This window comes from Eptesicus fuscus, chromosome 14 (assembly GCF_027574615.1).
Source record: "Eptesicus fuscus isolate TK198812 chromosome 14, DD_ASM_mEF_20220401, whole genome shotgun sequence".
Taxonomy (NCBI): domain Eukaryota; kingdom Metazoa; phylum Chordata; class Mammalia; order Chiroptera; family Vespertilionidae; genus Eptesicus; species Eptesicus fuscus.
The window spans coordinates 3114347-3136790 of record NC_072486.1 but is presented as its reverse complement, the minus strand read 5'-3'; the positions used below and the strand labels follow the sequence as shown (position 1 = coordinate 3136790).

The 22444-nt window shown below is 63.3% G+C and overlaps 1 protein-coding gene across 1 annotated transcript in view; it reads right to left on the bottom strand.

The window, feature by feature from the left end:
- Nucleotides 1–442: 442 nt before the first annotated feature.
- Nucleotides 443–22444, bottom strand: part of EGFR (epidermal growth factor receptor) — a 117770-nt gene continuing 95768 nt past the window's right edge. Inside the window, exons 18-28 of the mRNA XM_054726238.1 lie at nucleotides 21625–21747; nucleotides 20908–21006; nucleotides 13795–13980; nucleotides 9697–9852; nucleotides 8911–8986; nucleotides 6598–6744; nucleotides 5142–5239; nucleotides 4194–4361; nucleotides 3822–3869; nucleotides 3066–3168; nucleotides 443–1911 (exon numbers count right to left, since the gene is read on the bottom strand). Coding sequence (XP_054582213.1) covers nucleotides 1550–1911; nucleotides 3066–3168; nucleotides 3822–3869; nucleotides 4194–4361; nucleotides 5142–5239; nucleotides 6598–6744; nucleotides 8911–8986; nucleotides 9697–9852; nucleotides 13795–13980; nucleotides 20908–21006; nucleotides 21625–21747 — 1566 coding nt within the window. The 3' untranslated portion in view covers nucleotides 443–1549. The remainder of the gene's footprint in view (nucleotides 1912–3065; nucleotides 3169–3821; nucleotides 3870–4193; nucleotides 4362–5141; nucleotides 5240–6597; nucleotides 6745–8910; nucleotides 8987–9696; nucleotides 9853–13794; nucleotides 13981–20907; nucleotides 21007–21624; nucleotides 21748–22444) is intronic.

Sequence of the window (22444 nt, the reverse complement as noted above, 5' to 3'; positions counted from 1 at the left end):
GTGTGTGAGTGTGTGTGTGTGTGAGTGTGTGTGTGAGTGTGTGTGTGTGTGTGTGAGTGTGTGTGTGAGTGTGTGAGTGTGTGTGTGTGTGTGAGTGTGTGTGTGTGTGAGTGTGTGTGTGTGTGTGTGGCTGAGCACAGCCCGGGGCCAGGGAGGCGGGGATGCTTCTCCCGGGCTGGGTGGGCGGTGGGTGTGGCTACGAGTGTGCACCGCACTGGGGGGCCCACCTCGAACAGTCGGGGTGCAGGGGCGCCCCACCTAGCTGGGCCCTCCGTTGACAGAGACTTTCTTTTAAGAAGGGAAAACATTTCTCCTCCTCGTCCACCTCAAACGCACGCCTTCACATTTACCACCTGAATCCCCCCTCCACCCCACGTCCCTCCCAGCCGGGCGGCGGCAGTGCGAGCTGTGAGGGGGCTGCGTCCTCTGTTCACGGGGGGCGGGGCTTCCCCAGACAGGAGAGCAAAGTACCTTCGAGTACAAGGAGAGGGGAAGGAAGGAGGAAGGGTTTTCTGTGGGAGCCTGAGCGGATCTTTTTTGGGGAGACTCAGCGAGTCTCCAGCCCAGCTTCCTCTCCGCAGCCTCCGGACCTGCGCTCTCCCCGACCCCCCAAGGCCGGCCGGACTTCCTCTGGGCCTGGGACCCGGGGGACACGCACTTGTCCGAAGGGAATGTTTGCCTCTTCGTTAAAGGCTTCTGGTCCGAAGGCTGCCGACGCGACGGGGAGCCAGTCTGGCCTGCTGGCTGTGCCGTCTCCCCTCGCTGACGGGGAACCGTCCCGGGTTCCGGCAGGAATGGAATGGAAAACGAACGAGGAAGTCTTAAGGCTTGTCACGGGAAGACACCGGTCAAGGGATGGAGAGGGAGGACCGCGGACACTCGGACAGAAAAGCGAGTCCGAGGAGGAATCTGCCTCGGGTTCTTCCTGCCCAGGAAGGGCTCAAAGTGGCTCATCTCTCGTACCTGCCACGCCGGGTCGCCGGGACGCCGGACCGAGTACCGTCAGCTGCTGGGGTCAGGGAGGGCGCATGTGACCCTGGGGCGGGGGAGGGCCCGGGGCAGAGCCGATGGTCCATGGTCCGTGTCAGCTGCCGGCTGGCCTTGCTCGTGGCCCCAGGGGGGCCCCATCTACTAGGGCAGCGCGAGCTACGGACGATCAGGCCTCCTCCTCATCAGAGAAGCCCATTCGGAACCGAACCAGTACCGACCATGGAAACGGCCCGGGTCCCCGAGCGGTACCCGCCTCACGTGGGGCAGCTCTCTTCTTTCCGAAGAGGCCTCACTGCCAGGCGCGCGTCGGCCCCGGGACAACGCTCCTTCCTGGGTGCCTATAGCGGAGCCTCAGGGTGTGAGGACGGAGGACGCCCCGCAACTTGCCAGCGCACATCGGAGCAGGGGCGCTGCCTGGCCGAGGGGGGGCCGATCAGACGATCTGAGAAGATCCTTGGACCCGGCCAAACCAGTCCGGGCGGGGGCAGGAGTGGTGGGGCGCTGCGTGGCCGGTCCCGGGGGCGGCAGGCTGGCCTTGCGGCTGTGGCCCCCTCCTCGGTCACGCGCCGATGGACTCGCTGCTCGGCAGCCCCACCCGCAGGGCATCTGCGTGCTGGGCCGGGGGCCCCGGGAAGAGGCCGTTGGCCTTGGCCTCCTTGGGCAGGAAGTCCTGCTGGTAGTCGGGGTTGTCCAGGCTGATTTGGTGGCTGCCGTTCTGCGCCCAGCGGGCAGGGCCGTCGGGGGCCCCGTGGACGCCGGAGGGGCGGGCGGTGTTGAGATACTCGGGGTTGCCCACGGCGCTGCTGGGCGGGTTCTGGTAGTGCGGGTCCCGGCCGGGAGCGGGGGTCAGGGGCTGGTTGTGGTAGACGGGGTTCTGCACCGAGCCCGCCGGCCTCTTGGGGACCGACTGGTTCATGTATTCTGAACGGGAAGAAAGCAGAGGCCGTCAGCAGCCCGTGCGGGCGGGCGGGCGGGCGGGCGGGCGGGCTCCCTGGCCTCCTCTGACCCCGTGAGCATCCCCAGGGGGCGGGTGACGGGGCAGGTGACGGGGCGGGGGGGTGACGGGGCGGTCTTCCTGCCGCTCCAACAGGCTGTGCCCGTTCTGTGCCCCTAGAGCAGCGGGCACCCCTGCCTCCCGCCCCTGAGAGCTCCCGGAGGACACCTGCCTCCGGGGGGTGCAGGCAGGTGGGGGTGTCTGGGGATAAAGCTTAGATCAGAAAAGTACATGTTCACAGGCTGAGCATGGAGCCAGGAGAGAAAAAGGGGATTGAATCTGTCACCCTCCCCCCCCCCCCGCCGCACACACACATGCACACACATGCAATGCTCACACTCTCTCTTACACACTTTCACACACACAATGCTCATACATACACTCACATACATACACATTCACTCACACACATAATGCTCACACTTACACATGCATACACTCACACACAATGCTCACACACACTCACATACATACACACTCACACATACAATGCTCACACTCTTACACATGCACATATGCACACACACTTACATACACACTCACACACAATGCTCACACACATTCACATATATAAACACTCACACATACAATGCTCACACTCTTACACATGCACACACACATACACACACACACAATGGTCTCTCTTACACACCTTCACACACACAATGCTCACACTCACACACATCCCCTCACAAACTCACACACTCTCTCACATATACACACACAAACACACTCACACTCTCACATATATTCACTCTCTCACATACTCACTCACACACACTCACACTCACATACACACATCCTCGCACTCTCGCACACACGTATGTGTGAGCTGTTAGCTCCACAGCCTGGAACACCTGCAGATTCATTCTAAACACTGAGCTCCGACACCCCCTGCCCACGCCCCGGGCTCGGGGGAGACGGCGGGCCACGCTGGGTCTGGCTGTGCGCATCTGCCTCTCATTCCCCCGCTATGCCTGCCCATTTGCCCCCGTGTCTGCCCCTGGGTCCGCCCGAAGGAAGCCCCGGCCGGGGCTGGGGCTGGGGCTGCCGAGCGTGCGTGCCCAGGACGGCCACTCACCTGGCGCAGGCAGGAAGGCGTCGCTGAGGTTGTCCTCGGTCAGGGCGCCGGTGGGGTCCGAGCTGTACCGCTGCAGGAAGCTGTCTTCCTTGAGGGGGCAGCTCTGCGGGGGGAGGGGGAGGAGGCGGGGTCACGGGAGCCATGCAGACCTCTGGGCAGCCCGAGAGTCTGCATTCCTAACACGCTCCAGGGTCCCCACGCTGCTGGCCCAGACCCGGGCGGGCGGCAGGCCCGGCACCGCCGTCCAGCAAGCAACCCACCCAGCGGGCCGTCCGCAAGGGCAGCCACGGCCTCTGACCTGCGCTCCTCCATGCGCGGCCTCTAGCCACGTGTGTGAGCAACTGAGCCTTAAACTGCATTTGGTCTTAATGGACATTTACATGTAAGCAGTCACACGGGGCTAGTGGCTCCCCATTGGCAAGTGGGGTCCAGATCCAGGCTGCATGCCACCGAGCCTCGGCACCCCCAGGGGGCTGGGTGCTCCCCGAGGGATCCGCTTCCTCGGTCCGGGCAGGGCCCCCGCTTTGCGTCTGTCACCAGCTGCCCGGTGATGCTGAGGCTGCTGGTCTGGCAGCCACGACGGAACAGCACTGCAGTGACAGCTCACGCGGGCGTCGGGGCAGGGGGCAGGGGCCGAGCGGAGAAGCGTGGGGCAGGAGGACCAGGGATGTCCGGGTTAACCTGGGCATTTCCCGGGTTTCCTAGCGCAGTGCCCAGGGTGCCACTGAGCCCCGTTCACTAGGGCGCCATACGTACCCCGTTTCTATCGATGCAAGTCACGGCGGAGTTGTTGCTGGTGGCACTCTGGAAGAGAATGGAGGAGTTTATGGGACGCTCGTACGTTCTCCCCCACCTCCCCGAATGCACCCGGTGCGCCCTCTCCTCTTGACCCCTGAGCTGCAGGAACACGAGGCCTGCTTCTGGCTTAGTTCTGTTCCCCAGCGAACCTGAGAAAACTACCATCCCGGGGTCCCGACGCCATCAAAAGCGTGAACACGCTGAACTCATTCTCTCTGACTTGGGCTGTGTCCCTTGGCTAAATGCACTTCTTCGTCTCTCGGTGAGTTCCACCAGATGGGCATCCAGCCACTCCGCCCGGGAGAGAGCGCGAGGAGCGGCGGCTCTTACCAGGGAGCTGAGCAGGGGCGTGCGGGAGGTGGCGGGGCTGTGGAAGAAGCCCTGCTGGGGGATCAGGTACTCGTCCGCGTCCACCACGTCCTCCATGTCCTCTTCGTCCATCAGCGCGCGGTAGAAGTTGGAGTCCGTGGGGCTGGGCAAGTTCATCCTCTCGTCGCCCTGGGGAGGGGGGAGGGGGGGGCAGGCGGATTGGAGGCCGTGAGGAAGGCCCAGGGGGAGAGCATCCCTTTGTTGGCTCCCGGGGTCTAGGAGTCCATTGCTGGCAGGCAATGTGCTTGCCGGGTGAGTCACAGTAAAATCGCCCTGGTTCTCTTCCATGGGGCGGCTTTCTCCCTCCCCAGGCCGGGAATTAAAACATCAGTGGTGGCTCAGTGGTTGAGCATCGACCTGTGAACCAGGTCACAGTTCAATTCCCAGTCAGGGCGCATGCCTGGGTTGCGGGCTCGATCCCCAGTGAGGAGCGTGCAGGAGGCAGCCGATCAATGATTCTCTCTCATTATTGATGTTCCTATCTCTCTCTCTCCCTTCGTCTCTGAAATCACTAAAAGAGAAACATGCAAATTGACCATCACTTCACAACATCCACCAGCCAATTAGGACCGAGTAGGCAAATTAACCTGACAAAGATGGGGGCAAGCCCCGCCCCCCGGCCGCTCTGGGCCTCTGGGCAGCACGCATGCAGGCACAGAGTGGCTGGGCGGGGCGGGACACATGCTATGAGGGGGAGGGTGGGGGGCGGAGGGAGGTACAGGAGCGGCGCTCTGGCTGCCAGCAGCCAGCCCTGCCCCCTGCCACCACCTACCCCCAGTTCCCCATTCACCATCGAAACCTGGGCCCGAGAGGTTGGCCGTTTCGCCCGCTCGCCGGCCTGGGGGACGGGGCTGGCACAGGGCGGAGCCTCGGACACGGATGCGCGTTATAGGGACTGAGGTCCGGTACCTGGATGACGAGGTAGCGCTGGGGGTCTCGGGCCATTTTGGAGAATTCGTTGATCAACTCGCGGAACTTGGGGCGACTGTCCGCATCTATCATCCAGCCTGGAGGAGGGAGGAGGGAACGGGGCCCAGTGAGAGCCCCAACAACAACCCCCAGGACGGCATCGCTCAGGGGAAGGTTTAGGGGAGCCCTCCCGACAAGGAAGTGCTGCGGAAACCTACTCCCGTGATGGACCTTCCCGTCTTGGCAAACCGGTGCTGACGCGGTCCAAGTCAGACACGTGTGTGCATTGTGTCCTCAGACATGTATGTATAGTGTGTCCCCGGTAACAGACACGTATGAATCGGAGCGACGTGACATCTCTGATGGGCCCACCTGCTCCTTCGAGGCCAGCCCTGCGGCGTGACCCTGGGGGGACCCTGGGAGCCGCTCTGACTGTGGGCGCCCCGTGGCCCAGCCCCCGGGTCCTCACTCCACGTGCCCCTCGCCTACAGCCACTCGGCAGTCTTGCCAACTGGAAAGCAGAGCCCGTGCAGGGGAACCTGGGGGCTTTCTGTAAGAACCCGGGGGTCTGGGAAGTCTCATGTGCCCGTGGGCGGGGCGGGGGCAGAGGACACCCGTTCCCCGTTCCCAGGCCGGTGGCCTTGCTTCTAGGACCCTGGCCGATCCGGGTCGACGAGCTGCAGGAGCAGCCGGGACTGGCCGCCCTCCTGCCTCCGGGCCGCACATTTACTTCCTGCCAGCGGGACGTCAGGCTATTTTTAGGCCAGACTGCCGGTGACCTCAGATCCCAGCTTCCTCGGCCCCCAAACAAGGAGGTTAAAAATAGATGACCCCGCGGCTGGAGTTCAAGAGGCATCAATGTTTACATCGATGCTGCTCCCTGGCCCCCGCCCCCCCCCCCCCGCCGTTTCTTTCTGGGTAAATGCTCAGCACTCGGCCACGTCGCCCTCGGGGCCGCTGAGCCTGGGATTCTGCAGCCGTAACAGTGGGAACCGGGCACTCACACCACCCTGGCCCGGGCTCAGGTGTTTACTTGCCACCTGGCCGTCAGACCGCACGTAAATCCACGCCTGGGAAGATCGGAATCCGGGCAGGCATGCTGACTCTACCAGCCTCGTGCGGTTCTCGTGACCGGTCACTCACTCCCAAACGGGGCGGGCCTGTCCCTGGAGCCACTCAGGACAGGGGGCGTGGGTGTCGTGGCTCACGGGCGACTTTGGTTTTGTTTATTTGCTCGCGGCCATGGGCAGAAGCCGGGCCCCAGGGCTCGGTGAGTCAGGCTCGGCTTCCGGAGGAATGTCCGAGGGGCTGACTGACGGGTGTCCCTGGACTTGACTGCCCACTGCCAAGACCGGGGCGGCATGTCTCTGGGGAGCTGAGGGCTCCGCTGTTTGGCTACGGCAGCAACGCCCTCCCAGGAGCAGCTGTGCGAGGGCGGGCCCCGGCGGTCACTCACACTTGACCATGATCATGTAGACGTCGATGGTGCATATGGGCGGCTGCGGGAGGCGCTCCCCTTTCTCCAGGATGGTCGAGATCTCACTGGCCGGGATCCCGTCGTAGGGCTTGGACCCAAAGGTCATCAACTCCCACACGGTGACCCCTGCGAGGACGAAGTTGCCGCTTTATGAGTCAGTGACCCCAACGCCTTGTCCTTGGTCATCACTATCGATACCGTTTCTTATGCTTCGAAACCTGTGTGTCTGTGGTCCTGGGCACTGGACTCGTGCTGGGAGCCTCAGTGTACCACTCTGTAAAGTGGGGTGATGACAGTGTCTGTCTAGGCCAGGGGTCCTCAAACTTTTTAAACAGGGGGCCAGTTCACTGTCCCTCAGACCGTTGGAGGGCCGGACTATAGTTTAAAAAAAAACTATGAACAAATTCCTATGCACACGGCACATATCTTATTTTGAAGTAAAAAAACAAAACAGCAAAAACACCCGCATGTGGCCCGCGGGCGGCAGTGTGAGGACACCTGGTCTAGGATGTTACGAGGGGCCAATAACATAACATAACTGAAATGTTCAGACAGCGCCAGGCAAAGAGCAAGCGACCAATAAATGTTAAACTTTAGTGACAACTGCCGAGACCCCCGGCCACGTGAGTAAATGTCAGTCTGTTCTCGGGCAGGAGGGGCCGTGCAGACGGCGCCCCGAGCAGCTTGGAGGAGGACATATGGGCTTGCGACAAGGTTACACGCTGGGAGTTTTAATAAAAGAAAAACTAGAGGGTAAGAGGTCAACCAAAGGACTTGTAAGCATGCATATTAGCATAACCGATGGAGACACTGGGTGGTGGGGCTTGACCTGGGGGGCGGGAGTGGCAGGGGGGTCAATCGGGGGAAAAAGGAGACATATGTAATACTTTAAATAATAAAAAGAATATAATATATATATATATATATACACACACACACACACCATATTTTTAGGCGTATAAGATGACTTTTTAACCCAAGAAAATCTTCTCAAAAGTTGGGGGTCGTCTTATATGCCGGAAAATATGGTATATCTTATATAATAAAGAGTTAATATGCAAATTGACTCTCACGCCCTCGCACAAGATGGCCGCCCCCATGTGGTCAAAGATGGCTGCCACAAGATGGCCGGCAGGGGAGGGTAGTTGTGGGCGACAGGCCAGCAGGGGAGGGCAGTTTGGGGGGGACCAGGCCAGCAGGGGAGGGCAGTTGGGGGGGACCAGGCCTGCAGGGAGGGTAGTTGGGGACAACCGGGCCAGCAGGGGAGCAGTTAGGCATCGATCAGGTTGGCAGGGGAGTGGTTAGGGGTGATCAGGCAGGCAGGCAGGCAGCTGAGCGGTTGGGAGCCAGCAGTCCCGGATTGTGAAAGGGATCCCAGATTGGAGAGGGTGCAGGCTGGGTTGAGGGACACCCCCCCACCCAGTGCATGAATTTCATGCACTGGGCCTCTAGTCCTTGCCTGCACAGTGAGCTGCCCGCTGCTTCCACAGCTGGGGACAGGTGACAAGTCACAAGTCCTGCCCCCCCCAGTAGTGTGTAGCCCTTCAGCAGCTAGCTGGGTGGCAGGGGAGGCGGGGGGGGGGTGGGGTCACTGCGGTGAGCGCCGCAGCACAGCCCTCTGGGAAAATGCCTGAGTGACACTCTGCTCAGGCAGCCCTTGGTGCAAAGGCAAGGCGGCCAGAAGGTGGAAGGCGAGATAGGACTGCTGGGGGGGGGGGGGGGAGCAAGCCTGGGGTCCTGATGACTCTGGAAGCAAAAGCGAGCCCCCTCTTCTTACTGCCTCCCAAAGACACCTCCTCACGGTGCCTGTCTGCCGAGCCACGCTCCCCGAGACCACGCCCCCGAGACCACGCTCGCCACCATTCCCTCCCCAGCCCCAGCCCCTGGGTGAGTCCCTCACCAAACCTCCTTTCTCTACGGAAACTCTGCCCCGGGGAAACCTCACTTTCGACCTCCCTTCAGTTCACTTCAAATGCACGCAAGAGGTCGAGTTCAGTCTGATTTTGCAGATGCAGGCATTTCCCAAGTTCAAGTTCTCCCCCCCCCCGCCCCTCCGCCTGTTACCCCCTGGACAAGCTCCCTGGCAGCGGTGGCATTCAGTGTGGGTGTGGACTCCACTGCCCGCGTCACACTTTCTTAGTGTCACTGACAGCAGGGGCGGCGGGACTGCGTCAGCCCCTGTCCCGGGAGGAAATGCCCGGATGGTGAGCACACAATGCGGCTCAGGAGCGACCGGAGCGGCTCAGCCCGGGACAAGGTCGCCGACGGCCTCGGGATTCCGGCCGGACTCACCGTAGCTCCAGACGTCGCTCTGGTGGGTGTAAATCCGGTGCAAGATGGATTCCAGGGCCATCCACTTGATGGGCACCTGCGGACACCAGAGATAGGGCGATGAGACAACCCCGGCCTCCCCCGCTGAAGCCAGGCCGTCACGCCGGGACGGGTGACGGGGGAGGAGCGTGGGGAGGCCAGCCCCCATCCCGCCCCACCCCCAGGCCCACGGCTCTGCCAGAAGGAGGGGCAGGTTGCCCATCGGCTAGAGGAGGGCTGCTCTGGGTCTGGGCCCCGTGGTCCTATCCACCCCGTGCCGATGGGGTTTGCTGGGGCCATGCAGGCCGGAGAGAGACGTACGAGGGTCCCGCTGACCCAGAGCATTCTGAAGGCCTCCCTGCTGGGGAGAGCCTCCTGGGGAGCCCCCCAACCTGTCAGAGGAGGGCGCCCAGCGTGTGTCAGAGAGACCTTGGGGCTCTGACATGTTCTCACAGCCGCATGCCACCAGCCCAGCGGTGACCCTGCCCAGCTGCCTGCTGAGGGAGCTCTCTCCTGCAGGGGCCGGGACCTGACCTCGGCGGACCCGGACTCACGTGACTGCTTTCCGTTCTCCACCAGAAACATCCTTGCTCACCCCCCCCCAGCAAATCCTGCCCCCGAGACCCCGGCTGGCACGGGCAGAAGACCCCAGCCAGACCCAGGTGTCGGCGGCAGCCGCTGTCCGTCCCCCCGCACGGCCCGAGAACGCCCCACGTCCGACAGTCAGTGGACGGAGGGCCGTGGCCGCGGCCCCCAGCGGCTCCGCACCTTGCCGCCCTCCGCGTGGTACTCCTTCTCCTCGGCGCCCAGCAGCTTGGCCAGCCCGAAGTCCGTGATCTTGACGTGCTGCGGCGTCTTCACCAGCACGTTCCTGGCGGCCAGGTCCCGGTGCACCAGGCGCCGCTCCTCCAGGTAGTTCATGCCCTGAGACAGGCACGCGGTGAGTGACGCGGGGGACTCAGTGACCCCTCCCCGCCCGGCTGGCGTCTCATTCCCACGCGGACCACGTGGAGGACAGCCCCGAGCAGGAGCTGGCCAGCTGGCCCAGACCTGGCTGCTGGGCAGGGGGCCGGCCAGCAGGATGCGCTCCCAGCGCCGGGCACCTCCCAGACTCACCGCCAACGCAGATCTGTCCATCTGCCCCCCTCTCCGTCATTTCATGTATTTTTTTTTACAGAATAGCTTATTTAGTTATTTGTTGAGAGAGAGGAAGGGAGGAGAGAGAAACATGGATGTGAGAGCCCAACATGGATGGGCCATCTCCTGCACGCCCCCTACTGGGGACCAAGCCCACAATACAGGCCTGTGCCCTGACCGGGAATCGAACCCCAAACCTCCTGGTGCACCGGGCGACGCCCAACCAACTGAGCCACCAGCCAGGGCTCTCTCACGTGTGTTTTTTTTCTCAAATATATTTTACTGATTTTTTTACAGAAAGGAAGGGAGAGGGATAGAGAGTTAGAAACATCGATGAGAAAGAAACATCGATCAGCTGCCTCTTGCACACCCCCCTACTGGGGATGTGCCCGCAACCAAGGTACATGCCCTTGACTGGAATCGAACCCGGGACCCTTCAGTCTGCAGGCTGACGCTCCATCCACTGAGCCAAACCGGTCAGGGCTCTCACGTGCTTTACATGAAAACCACGTGGCTATTGAATTTGCTTCTACAAGCTCTCCCTGCCCCAGTCCCCCGCGCCCCCCCCCCCGCCCCCACCGCCTCTGGAACCCTGTGGTGGTCAAATCCCTGTTGTAAGAGAGTAAGAAACAGCTGAGGAACACCTGGTCCCTGTCACTGTGAAACCCAGTACATGAACTGAGCTCGGCCGCCCCGCTCCGCCCCGCCCCACTCCGCGGCCTTTAAAGGGGGTGAGCTGAGCTGTGTTCTCGGGAGCGGGAGCCGGCCGGGGGAGGGAGGGAAGGGCGGCTCCCCTGTTCCGGAGCCCGCGGCTCTTCGGCGGAGGAGTCTGACTCCCAGATAATTCTGGGACCAGGAGATTAGACCCGTTTGAACTTCGATCACACGCTACCCCTCGGTCTGGGCCCCACACTCTGAGGCTCGGGGGAGGCCACTCCGAGCCCAGCAGGGCTACGGTTTAACCAGCCACCCACAACGATAAGAGCCGCGGCCTGGCTGGCGAGCTCAGAACTGCGTGGAGACGCCCGCCCGGAGGGACCTCAGGGCCGCGGGGCCTCTGGGGACCTCGCTTCCTGCCTCGGGAGCCTCGCCTCCGTGCCGTCAGCGTGTTTGTTTTGTGAATGACTGCCGGCCGGCTGGGCTGCGCTCTGCCATACGGAGGTTCCAGGGGCTCTGCCGGGCGGCCGAGACCTCACACAGGAGGGGCCCTGGGCCAGGGCCCGCGAGGGGAAGGTTTTCCTGGCGGGGTGGCTGCGGGGGACATTTACAGGCTGCGTTCCCACGGCTGCCGCCTCCCACAGCCCCGGGGAGGGGCCCAGAGGGAGATGCCCCCCACGTGGAAATCCGGGCACGCACTGACGTGTGGACACGGATGTGGCGGGAGGAGGACGTGGACGGCTCAGCAGATCCTCTGGGGGAGCGGGGCCCATCGTGCGGCCTCCCCCCACCGCTGACCCGGCCCTGGAGGAGGCGGGACGCTGTAGGACGTCTGACTCCAGAGTGAGGTCGTGTGGCACTGCCATCGACGGTGGGGACACGGACGCTTGCTCGCTGGCCTGTGGGCTCTGCCCTGAGCCGAGGGGCCCGTGCGGGCGACAAGCACGGGTCTGGGAGCAAGGCCGCCTGGCGTCCCATCCCCAGTTTGCTTCTTGCTAGCTTGAGCCTTGGCAAGTTCAACACCCCCTGCCTCAGTTTCCCCACAGTGAAGGGCGCATGGCAAATGAATCCTTTGAACTAAGTTACTTTTTGGAAGCTGGTGCTCAATCAGTTTTATCTCACAGCCGGAGCTAAGCAGGCTGCTGCGTACGAAGCTGTGGTCAGAGGATGGTGGCCGGACGGAAGCCGATTCCTGAGGCCCTCACCCCCGCCCCCGCCCCCGCCCTCGCCCTCCCGAGCACTCTCCTCACGTCTCAGGCTGCTCCCGGCGACCTACGCTTCTCTCATTTGTCTGAAAACTCAACTCTCTGAGCTCTTTTCTTAAAAACTGATTTTTAGAGAGAGACAGAGAGAGAGAGAGACACGGCCCTGCTGTTTGCTTGCTGATGCACTATCGGCTGATTCTCGTCTGTGCCCTGACCAGGGGTCAGACCCGCAGCCTCGGTGCATTGGGGTGGCGCTCTAACCGACGGAGCCACCCGGCCGGGCTGTGAGGTCTCAGGCTGGGTCAGGTGATGAGCACGCGCTGCTGTCTAAAAGGCTTAGGAGCCCGGCCCGCGTGGCTCAGTGGTTGAGCATCGACCTAGGAACCAGGAGGTCACGGTCCGATTCCCGGTCAGGGCACATGCCCGGGTTGGGGGCTCCATCCCCAGTGGGGCCCATGCAGGAGGCAGCCGATCAGTGATTCTCTCTCATCATGGATGTTTCTATCTCTCTCTCCCTCTCCCTTCCTCTCTGACATCAATAAAAATCTATTTAAAAACATGGAAGGCTTGGGAAAAGGCTAGTTTCACCACAGCCCGGACGGCTCCTCTCCTGCCCGGCTCTGCAGGGACGGACGCTTTGGGATGAGAAGGCTGTAGAGGTGACGGTGTCACGCGGTACATGTCGGGGTTCACCAGCTGGCTCACAGAGCCAGACAGAGTGGGCGCGCTCTCCGAAGCCACCACGTGACCGCCCGTCAGAGACAGCCACCCGCGGCCTCGTGGGCCAGGCGTTCAGGAAACGCTGGCCTCCCGGACGGGGGAGGGGGGGCGGGGGGGGGGGGGAGGCGGGGAGGTGAGGTCTGCGAGTCCTGAGCCCGAGACTTTGGTCTGGAGAACAGAAGCCATTTCCATGCCTGCAGCAAGTGGGGGGGGGCTTCCTTCTGCACCCCCCGCCCCCCCCCCCCGCCCTCGCCATTCCTATTATTGTGAAATGATTACTTTTCCTTTCGCCCGGGCGATACAATTTTATCTGCCGTCTTGGCAGTTTAGCCGGGACAATAAACCGCCTTCCCGGCAGCATGGAGACAGTTTCCCAGGCCAGCCCAGCCCGGTGCCGCCCGGGCGCGCACGGCTCAGCCAATCCCGCCGCGCCCGGGCCGTGGGTTTAGGCTCTGAGATTTGTACAAAGAAAACGGTTTGATCCTTAGATAAATAGTCCCTAACCCCGAGCAAATGGCTCTCTTCTCGGCCGAGGAAACCATTTCCTCCCCCTCCCCCGCGCCCCCCTCCCCCGCCACGCCCCCGACAGACGCGGGTCCCGCCGGCTCCTGGAACACAGCGTCCCCTGTGAATTGGAAAGCGAATGTGTCACAGGCGGACAGCTCACAGCCGCTGGTGGAAGGACTTCAACACCAAGTACAGCCAGACAGCGCAGGAGGCAGGGCGGCGGGCTTAGATGCGGTGGATGCCCTGCTGGTGTGGCTCAGTGGATAGAGCGTCAGCCGTGAACTGCAGGGTCCCGGGTTCCAGCCCCGGTCAGGGCACAGGCCCGGGTTGCGGGCTGGACCCCCAGTAGGGGGCGTGCAGGAGGCAGCGGGGCAATGACTCTCTCTCATCATCGATGTTTCTCTCTCCCCCGTCCCTTCCTCTCGGAAATCACTAGAAATCTATTGAAGAAAAGGCAGCCGGGTGACCCGATGCCCAGCGTGCAGTGGGACAAGCAGGACTGGAGGCGGAAGACCGTTCGGTTTCATCCCAAAGAACGTGGGGCTCCCACTCGTGGCCGCAGGTCCCAGGAGAGGAGGGGCGGGCCGCGGGACTGCCGCCTGCCCCGCGCCCCCTCCCGGGCGCGTGCCCTCCGACTGACCTTGGCGATCTGCACACACCAGTTGAGCAGGTACTGGGAGCCGATGTTGTCCTTGTGCTCGCGCACGTAGTCCAGGAGGCAGCCGAAGGGCATGAGCTGCGTGACGAGCTGGACCGTGGAGGTCAGGCAGATGCCCAGCAGGCGGCACACGTGAGGGTTGTCCACGCTGGCCATCACGTAGGCTTCCTGCGTGGACGAGGGGCGAGGAGGGCGTCAGGCGTGCTCCGGCGGGGGCGGAGGGAGAGGCGGGCAGGCCCTCCCCGGGCCAAAGAGCAGACACGGCGTGGCGGGGACGAGCTAGCCCGTGAGGGGGACATCTCTGCAGGGTCTCGGATGGATCGGGCTGTGAGTGACTAGGCGCGTCGCGAGGCTGGCGCCCCCCCTGGGGGCACGGAGGGATCCCCCTTTGCAGGGCGCCCCAGGTGGCAGAGACCTGATGTCCCCAGCCTGGCACTGCCAAGCTCTTCATGAAAGACCTCTGCCTCGACGCTAAGGAGGCTGCCGTCTAAGATGTCAGCGGGCGGAGGGGCCCGGAGAGCGTCATGCGGGGCGAAATAAGCCACTCAGAGAAGGACGAGGACCCGTGGTCTCGCTCATGTGTGAGTCTCAGGGGCCAAATGAACTGATGAACAAAATAGACCCAGAGACACAGACGCGTGGACAGACTGCGGAACCTCAGAGGGAAGGCGGGGAGGGTGGGGGGGAAGAGATCAGCCGATGAACTTGTGCGCAAATATGCGTAACCCAGGACACAGACAGTGGGCGGGGGGGGGGGGCAGGGCCTGGGGGGTGATGGGAGTGGCTGGGAGAGGTCAGTGGGGAAAAGGGGGCCATATGTAATACTTTCAAGAGTAAAGATAAAAAATTAAAAAATAAAATGTTGTCAGGGTTCCCACCCCCGGATAGGGACTCGCCCACGGAAGCTGAGCCCTTGCTGCAGGTGGCCGGGGAGGGGGGCCCTGAGTCCCCGCTGTGGTCCCGGGGCCACCTCTGCGGAGGGGAGCCAGAGACCCCTGCCAGGGGGCCCATCAGAGGCTGTGAAAGGCACGGCGGGCGTGAAATCTACAGCGAGGCCGCCACGCCGGCCGCCGGGGCTCACTGTAAGCAGGGCGGTCTGCGCTGCCCTCGCCGGAGTCTCGGACGGGAAACCGCGCTGCTCTGCACTGGCTCTGCACCCGCGGCCGTGCCCCCTCAGCCGCCGGGTGCCAGGCAGGGGCCTTTGTGGGCACAGACGGGAGCAGAGACGCTGTGAACCGCTGCTTCCTCGGACGGAGGGGATGTTTATTTACGACCCTGCACACAACGGGCCCTCTCTCTGTCTGCGTGATTTCCACCATAAATCCTTCCTCCTTTCCTCTAACATACAAAGCGGGGGGCTCTTCACTGGGGACCACAGGGCCTGCGGGGGAAGCTCAGCGGCGCCTTTGTCCCTCTCAGCTGCTCCCGGGGGAGGAGGGGCAGCCGGGCGCTCCCTGCAGAAGTGAAGGCACCTGGGCTGCTGGGCGTGGGAGGTGGAGACAGGAGACGGAGGTGGGGGGCCTGCCCCTCCCCCGGCCTCACCTTCCAGCCCCGCCTCCCACGCCCCTCTGGTCCCCCTGCCCTGTTCTGTCAGCCCTCCCTCAGCACCCCCCTGCCAGGCCCTCACCCCCCGTCCCCCAGCTGACTCCTCCCCAGACCCCCAATCCGAGTTCGCTTCTCCTGGATCTCACCACTGGTCCCGGGGGGACGGCTGGGCACAGCCTGGGAACTTTATGTGAGAGATGCAGGGAGGCGGGCCCAGCCGTCGGCCTGTCTGTTGGAACAAGAGCTTCAGGCACTCGTGGTGATAGGCACTTGGGTATTCTTGTGATTTTGAAAAATCTTCCCCACTAGGCTCTCTGAGGAAAGGGCTGCAGGTCAGCTCTGGTACACGCCAGAGCCTCCAGTACACACCAGAGCCCGCGGTACACACCATAACTCCCTGTACACGCCCAGAGCTCCCTGTACACGCCCAGAGCTCCCTGTACACGCCCAGAGCTCCCTGTACATGCCCAGAGCTCCCTGTACACGCCCAGAGCTCCCTGTACACGCCCAGAGCTCCTGATACACGCCCAGAGCTCCCTGTACACGCCCAGAGCTCCCTGTACACGCCCAGAGCTCCTGATACACGCCCAGAGCTCCCTGTACACGCCCAGAGCTCCCTGTACACGCCCAGAGCTCCCTGTACACGCCCAGAGCTCCAGATACACGCCCAGAGCTCCCTGTACACGCCCAGAACTCCCTGTACACGCCCAGAGCTCCCTGTACACGCCCAGAGCTCCCTGTACATTCCCAGAGCTCCCTGTACACGCCCAGAGCTCCCTGTACACGCCGAGCTCTCTGTACACGCCCAGAGCTCCCTGTACACGCCCAGAGCTCCCTGTACACGCCCAGAGCTCCCTGTACATGCCGAGCTCCCTGTACATTCCCAGAGCTCCCTGTACACGCCCAGAGCTCCCTGTACACGCCCAGAGCTCCCTGTACACGCCCAGAGCTCCCTGTACATGCCCAGAGCTCCCTGTACACGCCCAGAGCTCCCTGTACATTCCCAGAGCTCCCTGTACACGCCCAGAGCTCCCTGTACACGCCCAGAGCTCCCTGTACACGCCCAGAGCTCCCTGTACATGCCCAGAGCTCCTGATACACGCCCAGAGCTCCCTGTACACGCCCAGAGCTCCCTGTACACGCCCAGAGCTCCCTGTACACGCCCAGAGCTCCCTGTACACGCCCAGAGCTCCCTGTACACGCCCAGAGCTCCTGATACATGCCCAGAGCTCCCTGTACACGCCCAGAGCTCCTGATACATGCCCAGAGCTCCCTGTACACGCCCAGAGCTCTCTGTACATGCCCAGAGCTCCTGATACACTCCCAGAGCTCCTGATACACGCCCAGAGCTCCCTGTACACGCTCAGAGCTCCTGTACACGCCCAGAACTCCCTGTACACGCCCAGAGCTCCCTGTACACGCTCAGAGCTCCTGTACACGCCCAGAACTCCCTGTACACGCCCAGAGCTCCTGATACACGCCCAGAGCTCCCTGTACACGCCCAGAGCTCCCTGTACATTCCCAGAGCTCCCTGTACACGCCCAGAGCTCCCTGTACATGCCGAGCTCCCTGTACACGCCCAGAGCTCCCTGTACACGCCCAGAGCTCCCTGTACACGCCCAGAGCTCCTGATACACGCCCAGAGCTCCCTGTACACGCCCAGAGCTCCCCGCACTGGACCCACTGCCAAGCGCTGATTATTTATTGCTCCCCTGCCCCCTCCCCCGGCCCATGTGCTCCTGCTGACTCAGCAGTGTGGTCAGCACTTGGCGGGTGTGCCCGGATCTTTCCTCCTTCCTTCATTCCAGCGCAGCCGGCCCTACATGCAGGCTCAGAGCTGCCTCGGAAATGCCAGGGCTGCACGGCACCGAAATCACTCGAAGCCGAAACGCAAAGCAGAGCAGCGACCCCCGACGTCTCTGAACCACAGGACTCTCGCTGGGAGGCCTTCCCGGCGGCGAGGCGCGGCCGCTCCTTTAAGGAGCGCTTGCGGGTCTCTTTCCGCACCTCCTACCCCGGCAGGCCGCGTGCACATGCGGACCCGGCCCATCCCCAGCCCTCACCTCGGGGAGGCCAGCCACAGGGAGCCAGAGCTGTGGAGCCTGAGCCCCTCCTTCCCAGGCCATTTGTGTCTAAAAGGGAACCGAGGCGCCGGGAGGCGGACAGCCCACCCGAGACCACTGTCCACGGGCGCGAGCGGCCCACGGCGGGCGGGGCTCGGGCCCGGGCGGCTGCAGGCCCACCGGAGAGCCCCGGGCGCGGCGCACACGCCGCACGTCCGCAGATCTGCTCTGCATTCCCTTTCCCGGCCCGCCCTCCGCTCAGGCTGGAAAGTCCTCGGAAAAATGAACGGGCCCGCGGCTGCCAAAGCACAGATCACTCTCCCCCGCGTCTGGGAACCGGTACAACCACAACACGGAGGCAGGCCGGCCCCCGGCGGCCCCTGCGCTCGGGCTCGGGGGGATCTGGACACATGTTGTCCTCATTTCGAGGAGAAAAACCCGCGCCCAGCACTGGAGCGGCCGCCTGGGGCGGGGCCAGGAGGACCTGACCGACCCCGGTGCGGATCGGGGAGCAGCTCGGCGGGGGTGTCGGCCACACAGAGCCTGGAGCCCCGCCAGGTTCCGGTCCCATTACAATCGGATGGACAACAGAACCAGGTCACCCCTCCCGCCCCCCCCCCGCCGCCCCCCCCCCCCCAGGCACAATGGGGACGCTGTCGGGTCACGTGTCCTTCTCAGAGTGCGCACAAGCGAGTGAGCTTTGTTCTGTGCTGTTTTGGAGTCTCAGAGGCACAGGGTGACCCGCGGCGAGCACGCCTGGCATTCCACAACCACCCCGTTTCCGCCCCGCCCCGCCCGGCCCGGCCCGGCAGGCAGAGCCCGCACCCGGAGCCCCCAGGACAGGGGCCCGGTCACGTGGCCGGGGTGTCTCCGAGGCCTGGGGTCCTTGAAAGCCTGTTACTTTGTCCAGTTGCCAAATGCTTTTTTGGATCCTCCCTTCCTGCCTGCATTCCCATTGGAGAACTATTCCACGCTAAGAGTCCACCCCCTCAACCTCCTGCCGCAGAGCCGTCTCCCCTGAGGAGTAAGGAGTAGGTGCCCGCACCTGGCGGCGTGGTGCAGGGGTGGAGCGCCGACCTAGGAACCAGGAGGTCAGGGTTCAATTCCTGGTCGGGGCACAGGCCCGGGTGGTGGGCTCCATCCCCACTGTGGGGTGTGCAGGAGGCAGCCGATCAGTGATTCTCTCTCATCACGCATGTTTCTCTCTCTCGTTCCCTCTCCCGTCCTCTCTGACATCAATACAAACATATTAAAAACAAAACAAGACGAAGAGTAGGTGCCCTGCGTGCGGCCCGCCGGCCGAGTTGGACATGCTCGATGTACACGCTCCCACGAGCGTTCGCAAGAAGGTGCTCGGCCCCAGGGGGCTCTATCTGCTATTTCTCTGTCCCCCAAAAGCACATTTCCTCCAATTTCAGGGGCTCTGGGGGCCCTTTCCAGTGAACCCTGCTTCCTTCCCAAAGCAGCGCTCCTGGCTCCCAGCGCCCTCCCTCTGCCTGGGAGATCCGGCTGAAATTCGCGCTTCAGCGTCGTTTTGTGGACCCACGAGGACGCCCTGAAGGAGCGGGTGATGAGCGAAGGGCATGCTGCGGGGAGGTCTCCTCGGCGGCAGAGGCGCCGGGTGGCGGGGGGAGCCGTCACGAACGCCTCGTCCCCTCCGTTCCTCCTGGTCCCGCTAACGGGAGCGGACACCCTGCTAATGGGACTTCACGCTGATCGGTGAACCGTGACGGCGAGAGGGAATGTCTCTGACGAGCATGTCCTCCATGTGGGGCGGTCACGGCGCCTTCGCTGAGGGGGCGCCTGAACCAGTGGAGGGAGGGGGACCCTGGAGAACTGACGTGGAAGGACTGCCCCGGGGGGGGGGGGGTCGCGGCGTCCAAGCCCATTTTAAAGGGTCCCCGTTGGCCTGGCTCACTGTGGGGATAATCTGTGGGTCAGAGGCCCGAGCGGGGATGTCCCATCGGACCGTTGTCCTCCTCGGCCGAAAGGCGAGCTACATCCCAGAGACGTCGCTTTCCCTTCCCGTTAACTGCGTCCCTCTCCCGCGGCCAGGCCTCTCCTCCGCCGTGGGGACAAGAGCGGAGGTGCCATCGACACACGGCAGGCAGAAGCCCGGCCGTGAGCCCCGGCCCGAGGGCTGTGCGACGGCCACCTGAGCCTCTACCTGAGGAGGCCCCGCCCCACCCCAGGACGCCCCCTGAGCCCCTACTGCTAGTCAGGGGTCGGAGACGGCGGAGAAGGTCCAACAGGATCGAAAGGGCCACAGGCTAACCTGACGAGCTCCAAGGCCGGCGTGGCGGGCCCTACAGCCTCGGGGACGCTCTGGCCATAAAGATCCCCACTGAGAGCAGCCGGGGCCGCAGTCCCGGCCCGGCCGTGGCTTCCTTGGCAAAGGCCAGCCTCCCGCTCCAGGGGGCTGTCCCTCGTCTCTGGTCTGAGATAGCGCCCCCGGCGACGGAGAGCGATCCTTCCTCCCGGGCCTCCCGGCACCGTCGCCCCCGGAGCACGAGCTCAGAGGAGCCCTCACGGCTCTCTGGTTCCCCGAATACCATCTCCGGGCTGTACACGTCAATTATTAACCCCCCCCCCCCCGAGCCCACAGGAGACAAGAGGTATGTGTCTCCTCATCCGCTCTTGGCTCCAACCCCAGAGATTCCCCGCCCCCTTCGCCCACCGCCCACGGATGCCACGCCACCCTCCTCGCGCCTCTCCTCCGATCCCAGTCTATAAAATAAGCTGCAAAACTGCCACTGTCCGGGGCGTCTTCCCAGTCCCCGGAGATTCTGCTTCCCGGCAATGGTCGTCAGTTTGGCTCAAATAAACTCGTAACGATTCTCGGGGGTGGGGAGGGAGGAGAGGTCTGAACGTTTCTTACGTCCACCAAAGCAAAAACATCATAACCTGCGGAACACTCCGGAGACTCCCCCAGAAAGGAACAGTCCGGAGGTGCCGAGGAACACTGCAGCTGTTTGGGGAGCAAGCACAGCAGGCGGGCGACCGTTTCTAGAGTCGCTGGCGCATCGTAGTGTACCTTCTAGGCGTCTTTCCAACGGCATTTCAAAGAGAAGAGAGCTCGAGGGAGCAGAGGGACCGTGAATTTCAGAGTCAGAGGGACAGTGGGCTGGATCCCTGCCCCGCCCCGGGAACCGGACCACGTCTCGCTGGGCCTCCATTTTCTCATCGACACGGTGCTGGGCATCACCCCTACCCCCGAGTTTGCGAGGGGCGACCTTGTGCGTAAACCTCGCGAGAGTGAGGTCCCACCCCTGGAGGGAGAGCAGAATGGCAGAGCCTAGTCTTCCCTGCAGGAGAAGGCCTGGGAGGGACGCATGCCAACTAGAGGCCGAAGGAAGAAGACACGGAAAGTGACCCTTCGCATGTGGCGATGAAGAAAGTGCAATACGCCAGCATGCCGCCCGCCCCGGGAAGGGCGGCCCCGGACGGCCAGGCCCGGGGGCGGCGAGAGGACAAAGCAGCGACTCACGTCGAGGATTTCCTTGTTGGCCTTCGGAGACGTGGCTTCCCGCAGTTCCTTGATGGCCACGGGGATTTTAACCTTCTCGCCCTCCGGGATCCAGAGTCCCTGTGACCGAGAGAGAGGGCAGGCGTGAGCGGGCAGGCCTTACCCCACGCCGCGGGGGACTTGGGGAGCGACGCCGTCCGGGAGGGCCAGGGACAAGGCGCTCAGCCCTGCACGGCAAGGCCACCGGTGCCGGGAGTCCCCAAGTCTCAGCGGCTCTTCAGCGGTCACGGTCCACGGATCCGAGCCGTCGGATAAACACCCTACGTTCGTGCCCACGACAGAGCCGGGGTGCGCCGTGGCTCCCACAGCTCTGAGGCGCCCGGTCCCGGTCTGACGGAGAGCCGGCTTCGTGCGAAGAGGACAGAGGAAAGGATGGAGAGGAGGCTGCCCTGACCGGGGCTTGATTCGGAAGCTGTCCCGGAGACGCCTCGAAGGCCCATGCCATCGTCTACAGAATGTGTCTGTGGACACGTCTCACGGGACCACGTATCCGGCGCCGTGATTATAAAAGAATTCCCCTCGACAACTTGGCAAACACGTTGGAATTGCCCAAACCCTCCGCAACACCGAGAGTAAATGGCACACGCAGACGACAGCCCAGGACTCTGGCTCCGCTCCCCCGGAAGGCGGGGCTGCCGGCCCGGGCCCCCCGAGCGCCCGCCGTGCCTGGCGCCTCACCTTGTACACGGTGCCGAAGGCGCCGGAGCCCAGCACCTTGATCTTCTTGAACTCGGTCTCCTTTAGGATCCGCAGGAGGGCCTGGTTGGGCGCCTCCCCGCTGGGGGTCAGGGGCTCCACGAGCTGTGGAGACAAGGGTGAGTGACACGTGACGGGCTGCTGGCTCCGCCGCCACGTGGCCCGGGCGAGGTCCTGCCTCGGCACAGAGACCCTGCCGCTCGCTCTGAGGGGCCTCGGGAGGACGCGGGTGTCCCTGACCGGGACCGGTTCCGCTCCATAAATGTCACTTCCAGTTCTGTTCCCAGGCCCTTCAGCGGACCTGGGAAGTGTGGGCGAGGAACCTTTTATGGTGGTGGTGGGGGGGGGGTCATTCTGGTTGCCTGCCGGGCCCCCGGACACCCAAGTGCCAGGATGCTACCAGCTGCCATGGGGACTCCCCCTGGGGACTCTGGCTTCCGCCTCCGCTGGGCACAGGTGCCGGGCGCGGACCGTCCTGGGGGATGGCAGTGCCAGGAGCACACGGCGGAAAGCAGAGCTCAGAGAGGGACAGGCACCTTCCAGTCCCGTCTCCCGCCCCCGGCGCTGCTCAAAGGCTTGCTCCTGCACACGCACACACGCACTGTCCTCTTTTAAAAAAATATTAAAAAAAATATCATCCGAGGGTGTTTTCCCGTCGATTTTTAGCGAGAGTGGGAGGGAGGAGGAGGAAGACACGCAGAGAGAAGCGTCGATAGATTGGTTGCTTCCCACATGGGCCCACCAGGGCCGGGAATCAGCCTGCAACCGAGGTGCGTGCCCTTGACCTGAATCGAACTGGGGA